Source organism: Epargyreus clarus, unplaced genomic scaffold, assembly GCF_041222505.1.
Source record: "Epargyreus clarus isolate Ecla_fem2 unplaced genomic scaffold, WU_Ecla_fem_2.2 ptg000010l, whole genome shotgun sequence".
Taxonomy (NCBI): domain Eukaryota; kingdom Metazoa; phylum Arthropoda; class Insecta; order Lepidoptera; family Hesperiidae; genus Epargyreus; species Epargyreus clarus.
The window spans coordinates 7,477,482-7,491,074 of NW_027332218.1; the positions used below are offsets into that span (position 1 = coordinate 7,477,482).

Consider the following 13,593-nt stretch of genomic DNA (forward strand, 5'->3'; position numbering starts at 1 on the left):
ATGAAGGGGCACAAAAATAAACAAAATGATAATTTTATGTATTTTTTTTTATTAAAAAAGATACATTGAGCATAACTGAACTGAAAATTAATCATTAATCATATTATAAATCACAATTTAGGACCTTGGTACACATTGACTTTTTGCTCAATAAAGGTGCTACGCACGTTTACAGTGGTTATATCGACGACAAGGGTACTATCTAAACTAAATTAAAATTGGTCAGGAATGCCCGTTTAAGGGCGCCTTTCCACCAGAGATGTGAAAGCTATATGAGCTATGTATGTGTCTAATCCACCAATAGGATAGCTTAATTTACAATGCTTAGATACGGTCGCTAAGCTGTGTTCTTCATATGAAGCTATCCGAGCTAAAGATAGGGGCTACAGATATGAGCCAAGGATCGTGACCAGTACAACTATAGCATTTTCATAGCACATCTTACTGGCTTACATAAACTTGCTTTGCGGTGCAGCTCTACCTCGCACAACTCAGGTGAAAAGCCGTCCTTATACGCCGATGGCCAGCCTGTTAAAGGTTCATTAGAAATACTATCAATGTCCTACCAATCTATACTACCAATGTTGCACATATTCGATGAAATCATCGCACGACTTGGCTGAGTACCGTCTCTTCGAGAATATTCATTAAAATAAAATTATTCATACACAATATTGTTATTCATATGCAGAGGTTTACAAAAATACAATACGTCATCAATTACAATTATTTATTGAAAAGATCAAATTTAACTACAAAAAAGTTTGAACAGCAACTTTTACAGCGTGTTAAATCAAGACTAAATTATGCTCCTGTTTTGCTATTAGTATTATGTTAAGCACTTACAAAACATGTGTTTGCCAACTTCATATTTCATACATAACACGGACCTAGATTACCCATAATAACGAAATAGGATAAGGCACAATTTGTTAAAGATTTAATCAGACGAGGCGTTCATTGAGATCCTTTTGTACATTTATTGAAAATCGATAGTTCAGAGCTTAACAAATAAAGCCCAACTGAAATATTTGTATGTCGTTCAAAAAGTTCGCTAAGTATTATGTTAACGGACGGAGTTGAGCGCTGAGGTGAGGCAGCGCGCGCAATTCCAACTTTCCGTTACGAGCCCTGATACACTTAAACGCGATTTATGGACTTTACACACGATTAAGATATTAAAAATATTTTATGATTTTTTTTATATTAATTTATTATATTACACCAAGTGACATAGAATAAAAACAATGAAACTCAAGTATTTTTTTGAATATCGAGATCAATTCCGTATTTATCTTGTCTATCAAAAATATGATTGTGTAACTGTGGAAGATTTTGAAATAGCCAGCAATATATTTATAGTTTTTCATGAGTTTACATGAGCCTTAGAGGTAACTAAATTGTGTATGTGTAAGTTATCCATAGTGTCTCCTCTAAGTGAGATATTTCATTTGTGTGTGTGTGAATGTGATATATGTTCACTGTGTATGCATGAGAGTAACAATATGGTGATATTCAAATCACTTGCAATGTAAGTGTATATGTAAGTTAGATATTTATAGCATCTTCACCGTGTGTGTATGTGTGATGTATATCCTCTTTGTAAATGTATGTATCAGTTGTTAGTATTTTCATCATTTTGTATAAAATTTGTATGTATGTTCAAGGGCAGTGCTTGTGTTTACCCGGAATATGGGTTGTATAAATGTATGTATTTGTATATGTTGTATTAGTGTGTGTGTATGTGTGTGTATGTATGTGTGTGTGTGTGTATGTGTGTGTTATATCCCTCTATGCTGCTACTGAACCAGAATGCAGCACTCGTTTATTGCTGTTGTTATGTTTTTAATGTTTGTTTGTTGTTAGTTAGTGTGTGTGTATGATGTATGTATATGTGTGTGTGTGTGTGTTCAGGGGCAATGCTCCATCCTGTGTATGACGCGGCGGTAGTCCCGCTCGAGCGCGGCGTACTGCGCGGCGAGGCGGCCGTGCGTGTCCTGCGTGCCGAGCGCCACCGCCGTAGCCGCGAGCTCCAGCGGCTTTAGCAGTTTCTGCAGCTTTTTCATTTCCAACTTCTTTTTCTGTGGAATACAAAACGAACAGAGTTAATGGCTGAATGTAACTTCTTATTCTCTTTTATAGAAATATGTATATATACGTAAGTTAGTTAATATGTCTGCCAAAATGATAAGTCTGTATGTAAAACCAACTTTGTTAAATTATTTATTGTAAATCACAGTACTGATAAGTCGTCTTTATTCTCGTTTCAAAATGTTTGGTCACTATATTATCATCACATCATATTATTTTTATAAACACTACAATAATAAATACATCTTTTTGATATTCATCCAATTTTAATACTGCCCATTTTGTAGAAAAACAGAAATTAAAACTTACTTGAAATGGTGCATTGAGCCTATTTTTAATATCTAGCCTGTAATTTAGGTATGCAGTCTCATCAGATGTGTTGGTACATTTCAGGCGCAGTATCTCATACACCCGGCGCGCCTGTTTCTTATTTATCATATATTTACTCTGCGCTTGACTTGCCATTTCTGGTGAAAAACTGTAACAATAGTTTGAAACTGTTTAAAAAGGGTTCTGGCGTTTTTTTTTTAGAACAAGTACTTGTACAAAAACTGGCTTTGTAGATTAAACATTCCCTAATTTTGTGGTTAATTCTTATTTAACAATTTTTTAAGAAACATTAAAATAAAAGAGAATATAATTATTTAAAAAAATATAATTTATGCGTTACATCATATAAATGAGTAAATAAAACAATAAACATATTTTTTTAAATAAATTATTAGATGGTTTTATTAGTTTTTTAATATAGGCCATAAATTATATGAATAAAATTTGACTAACTGAAATATGTAGATAAATTACATACCCCTGTACAAGTTTAGCTGGTTGGAAAGCTGGCAGGTTACTGCAGTTTTTGGCATCCACATAATCTCGTATCCTCTGGAAGTCCTCTGAGGGATCCTCCACTGTTATATCAATTACTCCTTTTTGTGAAAGAAAATGGGTGTAGATGGCCTGAAAATAAAACAATATAAAATACAAACCTATAAAATTATAAACAGAATATACTTTGATATTTTTAATGTAACCCTCATACATTAAAAGTTAATTTGAGAATGTAATTTGGAATATCTCACATAAATTGTATATTTTATATCCTCCTATGCTGCTACTGAACCAGAATGCAGCCATAGTTTATCACTGCTATGTATTTAAATTCCTGTTATTCAACATTGTGATATGGTTAGCGAGTGGAGCATAATATCCTCGTCGTTATTTGTGCCTATACTCTTACTGTGCAACAAGTGTGCCGTAGGGCGCACACATACCTGCAGCAGCTGCGCGCACAGCCCCAGCTTGCGGAAGGGCGGCAGCACCAGCACCTGCGAGACGCGCGGCCGCGTGTGTCGCGGGTAGCCGTAGTAGCGGTACACCGTCGCGTAGCCGGCCGTCGCGAACGCATTTTCACCCTCGCTCGTGCGGTACTTCTCAAACCTAATGAATAATAACATATACTCAAAAAAATGCAATGGTAACTTAGTTTGAAACTCTTTGACTATGGGAATCAGATTTAGAAATAATTAACACTTCTTTCAACACAGATTTAATGCCAGGAAACCTAAGCAAATATGACCAAAACCCTCCTACTTCTAAGACCCGTGCGAATCAGAAATTCTCTATTTCCATGACATAAAAATAATTAAAAAGCACGTCATTTTATGATTAGTGATGATTTAGATCAAGATCATCAAATCATATTACTTACACGGTAAAGAAGGTCCACTGGTCATCATCAACATCTATAAAGGATGCCGCATCCACATACCACAGAAGAAAAGTCTGCAGGCGCTCATGGTATGCTAAGAAGCCAGGTGTTGATGTTTCACTGTAGTATACTTCAAATGTGCGTTTTTCGCCACCTTTTTCTGTCATAAGTGTTCAAAATATTAGGTGAAATTATCATTTTTTTGTATAATATAGGAGTAGTAGACGAGCATGCAGTACACCTGACGGTTTGTAGCTACTGTCCGCCATTGACATCTGCAATCAACCCCAGATAGGATTACATATTCCTACCTGAAGTCAGCAACATATGCAACTACCCCAGAGGACTAAGCTGGAACACCTCAGTAAAGTATGTCTCCATTACCACACCCTTAAACCTGAACATATCAGTGCTTAACACTGCTGTTTAAATTTAGAAATATTGGGCAGAAATAGGTGTGGCGGTGATGCCATCAGATACAATAATAAACAACAAAGGATTTTACCACCTTCAAGACTTCCTTGCTTTTGGAAAGGGTGACAAAATATACAGACCTCTAGTTGTACTGTACAGAGCCCAGAGACCTACAATTAAAGAAAAAATATGATATTAATAATAACAACAGACTTACCAGGCACAACTGAGAATGAATACAAAAGTGAACCATGTGGAGTGAATTGCTTGTCCTTATCTAACATTGATATGAAATTATCCAGATTTGTTGTGTATCCTGGAGCCAACACCTTTTTGAGAGCACCTTCCACATCATCAGGCTTCAATCCACCTGATTTCTTTGGTTCTATCTGTAAAGAACTTAATAATTTAATATGTACAATAAAAAAAATATATATTAAATGAGGTAAGTATGTATCATAAAGAAATAGATAAGTGCATATTTTTTAATGCTAATGATGTATTTATTTTAATTTAATCTATACATTTCAACTTACAATTTACAAGGAAGACTGAGAGATATTTTATATCACTTTATAGTGAACTAGCTGACCCGACCAACTTTGTACCGCCTAAAAATCTATTTATCAAATATTTTTCCATATAAAATATAGTCTATGTTACTCGTGGATAATGTAGCTTTCAAATGGTGAAAGAATTTTTAAAATTGGTCCAGTAGTTTTTGAGCCTATTCATTACAATCAAACAAACAAACAAACAAACAAACAAAGTTTTCCTCTTTATAATATTAGTATAGAAGTATAGATAACAAATCTTAAGCCTGCTTACTATTGCATAAGCAATAATTTCATAGGCTAACATCTTGTTCAATATTCAAATTTGTGTTCTATATTCAAATAATTTGTATGTGATAGTTCCGTAATATTCAACTAGATGGCGCTGCTAAAATAGCCGTTGAATCACGCTGTTGAGAACCTTTCGTAGATATTATAAGAGGCCGCTTGTAAATTTAATAAAATATATTCAGTGGAACATACAAGTGTGTTTTTATTACAAGTGTGGTTAGTAACAACCCCTCAACCCCCTCACCTCTCTCCGAGTTCGAACATGGTCCTTCGAGCCGGATCCATCTTATTCTATAAGATTGGACTGGAGGGTTTTTTGTGAAGCAACGGACTTGCGGGCAGCGGATTGTTGTCGCAAACGCAAGTCAGACGACCAAGTGTGGATGGTTGTCAATTCGGACGGTCTCCTGAGGAGGTGACTGTCAGGCGGAGCCAGCGGTGAGGTGCAGCAGGGAGCGTTGCTGTCGGAGCACTGCAACGACCACGGGCAGCGGAGCCCGAGGCAGTTCAACCTTCGACGGGCAGCGGAGCCCGAGGAAATTGAACTTCGGCGGGCAGTAGAGCCCGAAGCTACACTACGGGCAGTGGAGCCCGAGGCTACACAACGGGCAGCGGAGCCCGAGGCTACACTACGGGCAGCGGAGCCCGAGGCTACACTACGGGCAGCGGAGCCCGAGGCTACACTACGGGCAGCGGAGCCCGAGGCTACACTACGGGCAGCGGAGCCCGAGGCTACACTACGGGCAGCGGAGCCCGAGGCTACACTACGGGCAGCGGAGCCCGAGGCTACACAACGGGCAGCGGAGCCCGAGGTCGTGTGAATCAAATCACATGAGGTTAAGTAAAACCGAAGAAAATAGTGAGTAATTTACATTATAAAAAACTCTTTGGTGATATTAAAAAACTTTTTGATTTAATATTAGAACATAGAACATTACAAATTTAATATAAATTATATAAATCTATGCCCGATTTCTGAGCAATATAAATACGTCAAACACTTGTAAAATTTGAACATTCTGAATTTGCAATTCTGTCTGAAAGTAGTTTTTATTGACTTATGCTTATTACTTATTAATTATTATTAAGTTTAATACTTATTAATTTATGGTTATTGGTTCATAATGGAGTCAATTATAAATTTACAAAATGATTTAGCGGCACGTGTTTACAAAAGTAAATTGAATTATAAAAAGTCTCCTAAGGAAAGAATTACACTAGAATACGTAAATGGAAGGTTAGAGGGTTTAGAACAGTTGTGGTCAAGGTTTATGTTAGGACACGAGGAGTTAGCTAAGAATTATCCACCCGATGTATTAAAAAAGTCTATATACGTCACTGGCGAGATGTATGACAAGGTAGAGGAAATTTATTTAGACTACAAATGTGAACTGCAATGCCAGTTATCAAAATTCCAAGTAAAATATAGTACACCATCTCATACAGCTCCCCCAATCTCAATAGCTAAATTACCCAAAATAAATATTCCATCGTTCTCCGGAAGTTATTCGGAATGGTGTTCGTTTAAGGAACTATTTAAATCGTTAATTATAAACAACAGTACTATAGATAACATTCAAAAATTGCATTATTTAAAGGGCTGTTTAGTGGGTGAAGCAGAACAAATTCTTAGACACATTCCCATACAAGAAGAAAACTTTGAGCGATGTTGGGAATTACTTACAAAACGCTATGATAACAAACGATTTGTTTCTAATCATGCAATAAAACGATTGTTAAGTCAAAAGAATCTTATTAATGAGTCCGCAACCGGTTTAAAGTCTATTGTCGATACAACTGATGATTGCTTAGCTACCTTGAGTAATTTAGGGATAGATATTAGGAGCTGGGACATTTTAATCATACATATTCTTACTTTAAAGTTAGACCCAGAAACTCGTCGACAGTGGGAATTTAATATCGCTAGTTTATGTGAAGAATTGCCTACTTATGATCAATTTAAGAATTTCTTATTGACTAGGTTTAGAGCTTTAGAATTTCTAAATACCAAACCAACTCCTGCAGTTAGCCAACTTGTCAAAATTAAATCTTTACATGTAAAAAATGTTGTTTGTCCATATTGTACAAATGATCACAAACTGAGCTTTTGTAAAGAGTTCCAAAGAAAGTGTGTAGATGCCAGGCGTAAGTTTGTCTTTGACAATAATATATGTTTTAATTGTATGGGTGGTAGTCATTCGGCTAAAGACTGTCGGTCTCAGGTAAAGTGTTACATTTGCAAACGAAATCATCATTCGCTCCTGCATCCCAAGGGAAGGAGTCCTATGGTTACCAACAATAACAATGAAAATAACGGGTATGTTGCCTCTTCTTCAGGAAATGCTAATGGGGAAACCAATCCAACACCATTAGTATCTTGTTTTGCAAAGGATACAGTTCAGCAACAGGTGTTGCTCGCCACAGCACTAGTGGAGGCTACTTCCAGGAACGGAGTAGGATACAAGGTTCGCGCACTCTTAGACCAGGGGTCGCAGTCATCCTTTGTCACTGAGTCTACGGCACAGTATTTGGGTTTAAATAAAACTCTTATTAAAGGAAAAATAACTGGTCTTGGTGGAGATAAGCAAATTATTTCCAAGGCGATGATTACCATCGAAATCAAATCTTTGATTAATTCTGATGTCAGGATTCCGGTGAAGGCATATGTCCTCAAAAACATAACTTCTCTTCTTCCTACGAGAAAAGTTGAAAAATTGGATTGGCCAGAATTAAAGGAACTAGTTTTAGCTGATCCACAATTTGATGTTCCAAATCACATTGACCTTCTTTTAGGTGCAGAAACATACAGTCAAATACTACAAGAAGGCATGAAGAAAGGTCCGTTTGGTAATTTAATAGCACAGGCTACTAGTTTCGGTTGGATTCTCTCAGGTATGGTGAATCCATCAAATGATCCTATTTCGCAGATCCAAGTTATGCACTGTTGCACGGAAAGCAATGACATGCTCAAAAGATTCTGGGAACTTGAGTCAGACCAACGGCAACCTAAGGAAACCATGTTCACAGATAATGAAAAACGATGTGAACAATATTTCAAGGAAACAACTCAAAGGGATGAGGATGGCAGGTATATCGTACGTCTTCCATTCAGAAATGGTACTCCTGAAGTAACGGCTTCACGGGAAATAGCTGAAAAAAGACTGAAACTTTTAGAAAATCGTCTTAACAAGAACAAAACAATGAAAGCAACATATCAGGAAGTAATTGAAGAGTACTTACACTTAGATCACATGGAAGTGGTACCTAAGGATGAGATTGATAATGATAAATCAATTTATTTGCCTCATCACGCGGTGGTCAAAAATGACAGACAGACTACCAAAGTAAGGATCGTCTACGATGCATCATGCAAAGGGAAAAATAATTTATCATTAAACGATCAGTTGCTGGTTGGACCCAAGTTGCAACCAGAACTAAGGTGCATTGTGATGCAATGGAGGATTTCACCCATTTGTATGTCAGCCGACATAGCTAAAATGTATCGGCAAATAAAGGTCAACCAGCGGGATGCTGATTGTCAACGCATACTCTGGAGAGAAAATGATAAGGAAGAAATAAAAAGTTACCGACTTACCAGAGTCACCTTTGGTACGGCGTCAGCGCCTTATTTGGCAGTAAAGGCTCTTCAGCAAGTAGCACATGATCACGGTGTAAATTATCCTTCAGCAGCTGAAAATATACTCAAACATTTCTACGTAGATGATTTAATGACCGGTGTTAATAGCGTCGAGGAAGGAAAAACAGTATACAAGGAAATGAACGAACTACTAAGCAAAGCAGGTTTCGAACTACAAAAATGGCGCAGTAACAGCGATGAGCTGTTAAAAGTAATGAAAAGTATAGAAACAAAAGGGGACAATACTGGGAACCTGAAAATACAAGAAGATGATATTACAAAAATAATGGGACTTACCTGGGACCGAAGTGAAGACTCCTTTCGCTATGTTGTTAATCTGCCTGAGCTGAAAAAACCTGTAACGAAAAGAAGAATTATATCAGATATATCTCGTCTCTATGACCCACTAGGTTGGGTAGGACCAAGCATAATAATAGCAAAAATCATAATTCAAAAGCTCTGGCTAGCGGCACTTGATTGGGATGATAAGGTACCAGACAATATCTTAAATGAATGGTTGACTTACCGCGAAGAGCAGACCAACTTTAATAAATTACGTATACCTAGATGGCATGGCACGAACGTGAACGAGATTTGTCGTGAGATTCACGGTTTCTGCGATGCATCTAAGGTGGCATACGCAGCGGCAGTATACCTCCGTGTACTTGACTCAGCAGGAAAGGTGACTGTTACCTTGGTCACGGCCAAGACTAAAGTTGCACCTGTAAAAGTAGTTTCCATTCCAAGGTTAGAGCTATGCGGTGCCGTGTTACTTACCAGATTGTTGTTGGAAGTTGCACAGGTGATGAATGTGGAGAAGCACAACATTCATGCATGGACCGATTCGACCGTGGTACTAGCTTGGCTAAATGACCATCCAAGCAAATGGAATGTCTTTGTGGCGAATCGAGTGTCAGAAATTCTCAATAACTTGGAACCAACCACCTGGTGCCACGTATCTTCCAAACAGAATCCTGAAGATGGAGCATCTCGAGGTTTACACCCTTTGGAACTGGTGAACAATCAGTTATGGTTTCACGGTCCAGACTTTATATCTCGTGAGCCTATCATCTATCTCAGACCAAAAGAGGTTCAGACTGAAATGGAAGCACTTAAAACACACTGTGCTACGCTAGAAGAATCTACATGGGATAAATATTCTTCGTTAACGAAAACTGTACGAGTCATGGCATATTGCAGGCGGTTCATAGTCAATTGCAACAAAACAAGAGGACCTAAAATAACTATAAACTATCTTACAGCGAAGGAATTAAGAGATACATTAACAATCTGGATTAAAGAATGTCAATCGAACAACTTTAATGATGAAATTAAATTAGTAAAAGAAAATAAAAACTTACCTAAAGGCAGCAAACTTAAGACACTGAATCCATTTCTTGATAACGATGGTGTATTAAGAGTGGGAGGTCGACTGTCACACTCAAGGTTGAATATAAATAAGAAGCATCCAATAATAATACCAAGGCAGTCTCATCTGACGGAACTAATCATTTCTGATGCCCACAAACAAACACTTCATGGTGGACTACAATTGACTTTGGCATATATTCTAAGCAAGTATTGGATATTGGGCGGAAAACAATTAATAAAGTCACATAACAGACAATGCGTAACCTGTGTCAAAAACTCAGCAGTCACTAGAAATCCGTTGATGGGGCAAATGCCGGCCGCTCGTGTTACCCCAACTCGTCCATTTAGTCATAGTGGTGTAGATTACGCAGGGCCTATTCAAATCCGCACGACCAAGGGCAGAGGTCATAAATCCCATAAGGGATATATCTGCTTATTTATTTGTATGGCTACTAGGGCCATACATCTTGAAGTTGTGACTGATCTAACGACGGAAGGCTTCTTGCAGGCTTTCAAGAGGTTTGTAGCCAGACGAGGAAATTGCTCTCAGTTATGGAGCGACAATGGAACCAATTTTGTTGGGGCAGCAACCGAGTTACAAAAACGTTCTTCTGATGAGTACAGGCGTATGCATCAGGAGGTAGCTGAAGCACTGGCGATTAATCATTGCGAATGGCATTTCATACCGCCTCATTCGCCCAACTTTGGAGGTTTGTGGGAGGCTGGTGTGAAATCTGTAAAATACCATTTAAAGAGAGTCGTCGGTAATTCGACGCTGACATACGAAGAAATGGCCACGGTACTAGCCCAAATAGAGGCCTGCCTCAATTCTCGGCCAATGTTAGCTCTCAATGACCAACCAGATGATTTTACGGTATTAACACCAGGGCACTTTTTAATAGGTGAACCACCAGTGGCAGCACCTGATTATGATTTTGAAAAGTCAAATGTGAGCAGTCTGAGGAGATGGCAACATACCCAACGAATGTTACAAACATTTTGGCGACAGTGGTCGCAGGAATACTTAACTAAATTTTTACATCGGTATAAATGGACTGATCGCCAATCACAACCTTCCCTGGGCGATGTAGTAGTCATAAAGGAGGATCATTTGCCCCCATGCCGATGGCTTTATGGTCTAATAACTGCCACTCATCCAGGAGAAGACAAGGTTGTTAGAGTTGTATCTTTAAAAACTAAAACTGGAATTTTGAAACGACCTGTGTCGAAATTATGTTTCTTACCAATAGAAAAGTAAACTAATATTTTTTGTATGTGTAACAATATAATAAGTAAATTAGATTCTACATTCTAATTTTGCTGGACAATGTTTATGTATGAGCAAGTGCTTTAAAGGTACTCATTTAAGAAAGTTTTATGTAAATATTTAACCTTTGTATTTCCTAGATTCTCTATGGTGGGCGGTCGTAATTGTTGTAATATTGTTAATTTGTTATTAAAGGGCAAGGTCCATCTTGCCCTTGGTGGGCGGTATGTTCAATATTCAAATTTGTGTTCTATATTCAAATAATTTGTATGTGATAGTTCCGTAATATTCAACTAGATGGCGCTGCTAAAATAGCCGTTGAATCACGCTGTTGAGAACCTTTCGTAGATATTATAAGAGGCCGCTTGTAAATTTAATAAAATATATTCAGTGGAACATACAAGTGTGTTTTTATTACAAGTGTGGTTAGTAACAACCCCTCAACCCCCTCACCTCTCTCCGAGTTCGAACACATCTTGATGATTAGACTACAAAGCAGTTGTTTAATATGCAACCGCATGGGCGTCCAATTTGTCATTTAAGTGTTGATGAAGTAAGTTCAATTTTATTAATAAAATAGATCAACAGCTTTATTGTCCATGCATCTATATAGATACATTTTTAGCCTACTTAGCCTACTTAGCTTACTTAGCGTTACTTAGTATCCAAATGACACACTGATGGCTCATTGGCTGCCCAAGATGTCATAATATGCTTAAAAAACAACTTTTACAACCAAAATGCAAAATGACATCTTGTTGATATGGATACTTAATGTATGTCTAGTTAGCCGGCTTACCCAAGATCTAATATTCTTATAAGATCAAATACAATGACAATATTAATATGATAGTCATAATTCAAGATGAAAATCATAGAATTTCACACCTCTTATATCGTTTATACAGATAAGCATTTAAATAATGTAAAGATCAGAAATGTAATCATGCATATAAATTAAATATAATGTGAATACACAGTAAAATCTTAGACATAGCACAATTATTGTAAGGAATCACAGGGATCAATTATTCTAAATGTTTAAGTAGAGCCCAAGTAATAATTCTAATTTAATTTCACACTTAAGAAAACCATATATTAAAAATAAGCTACCAATATTAAACTTTAAGGTTAGGTTGCATCGGGTGTTTTTAAGATAATAAATCTACAGGAACACATCTTTTTAGCAGACAAACAGTATTTGCATACAACTGTTAATAAGTCAAATAATAATATTAGTATTTATTTAAACAAACCTTATCAGAGTACATAATTCCAAGGTAAGTTTGTAAGCTGCCAGCGCTGTAGAACAATTTGATATGTAAATCTGTGTAGCCAAATATGTTTTCATTCTCACCAAACACTTGGTGGCACATTTCTGAGGCGAAACTGCTATTTTCATTCTCAATATCATCTACGGACCTCACTGCAAAAAAATGTCTTTATGAAACCTGAACGAAGAGATATTAGAATATGTAATACTTGTTGAATTAATAGAACTCACCCAATTTTAGGTCTAATACTTCGTTTCCATCAACAACTAAATGAGACAATGTATCACTCATTTTTAAAAATCAGTTGGCCCGTACATACAATTACTGGCGCCTTCCCGCGCAAAACTCCGTCATAAACTTTACTGCCTGCGAATGTTAATTTCATTCACCGTGTTGCTTATTTTAGATCACCCCTTGGCACAGAAGTAAATGGAAAAATAAATTTATTCCTTTGTAACTCCAAATATCTAAATATCGCCTTTAGTAAAACAGGTTCAAACGTTTTTTTAATTTTAGCAATTGACTGTCACTGTCAACTGTCCAGCAGCTGCTCCTGTCCGATCGCCGAACCATTTTTTTAATTGTCGTGGAATCGCGTATTTCGCACATTAGAAAAAGAAACGGAAAGGAAAATAAATTCATTGATGGAATAGAAACATGGATTGATTATCAATATAATAAACTCAATAGTAAAACTTATTTTCTTATAGTCTTGTTATCTAAAATTGAAAGAGATTATAATAAAAGATACAGTAGTATACTTATTTCAAATTAAGCTTGCCATATGTAAAAATTAGATAAATAGCTTATTGTTGTAAAAACTTTTTTGTCGTATTAAAATAATATTGAAGGTGGTAGAACCCTTTGTGGTTCGACTCCGGCGGCACCACCGCCACACCTACTTCTACCTAATAACAGCAGTGTTAAGCGCTGCTGTGTTCCGGTTTGAAGGGAAACAGACTTTTCAGCGTTCCAGCTTAGTCGTC

The 13,593-nt window shown here is 37.0% G+C and overlaps 1 protein-coding gene across 1 annotated transcript; it reads right to left on the reverse strand.

The window, feature by feature from the left end:
* Positions 1–1,517: 1,517 nt before the first annotated feature.
* On the reverse strand, positions 1,518–13,157 carry Hat1 (histone acetyltransferase 1). Its single transcript, XM_073077320.1, has 8 exons — positions 12,838–13,157; positions 12,590–12,759; positions 4,431–4,602; positions 3,800–3,959; positions 3,363–3,528; positions 2,900–3,048; positions 2,401–2,569; positions 1,518–2,081 (listed from the first exon to the last, which is right to left on the reverse strand). Exons 1-8 carry the CDS (start codon positions 12,896–12,898, stop codon positions 1,911–1,913), a joined length of 1,218 nt encoding a protein of 405 aa, XP_072933421.1. The 5' UTR covers positions 12,899–13,157; the 3' UTR covers positions 1,518–1,910.
* Between the last annotated feature and the right edge of the window lie 436 nt (positions 13,158–13,593).

Coding starts and splice junctions, on each gene's coding strand:
- Hat1 (XM_073077320.1), bottom strand. CDS start 12,898: ATGAGTGATACATTGTCTCATTTAGTTGTTGATGGAAACGAAGTATTA. Junction 4,603..12,589: donor GAATTATGTACTCTGATAAG/GTTTGTTTAAAT, acceptor AGTTCTTTACAG/ATAGAACCAAAGAAATCAGG. Junction 2,570..2,899: donor CCAGCTAAACTTGTACAGGG/GTATGTAATTTA, acceptor CTATTGTTACAG/TTTTTCACCAGAAATGGCAA.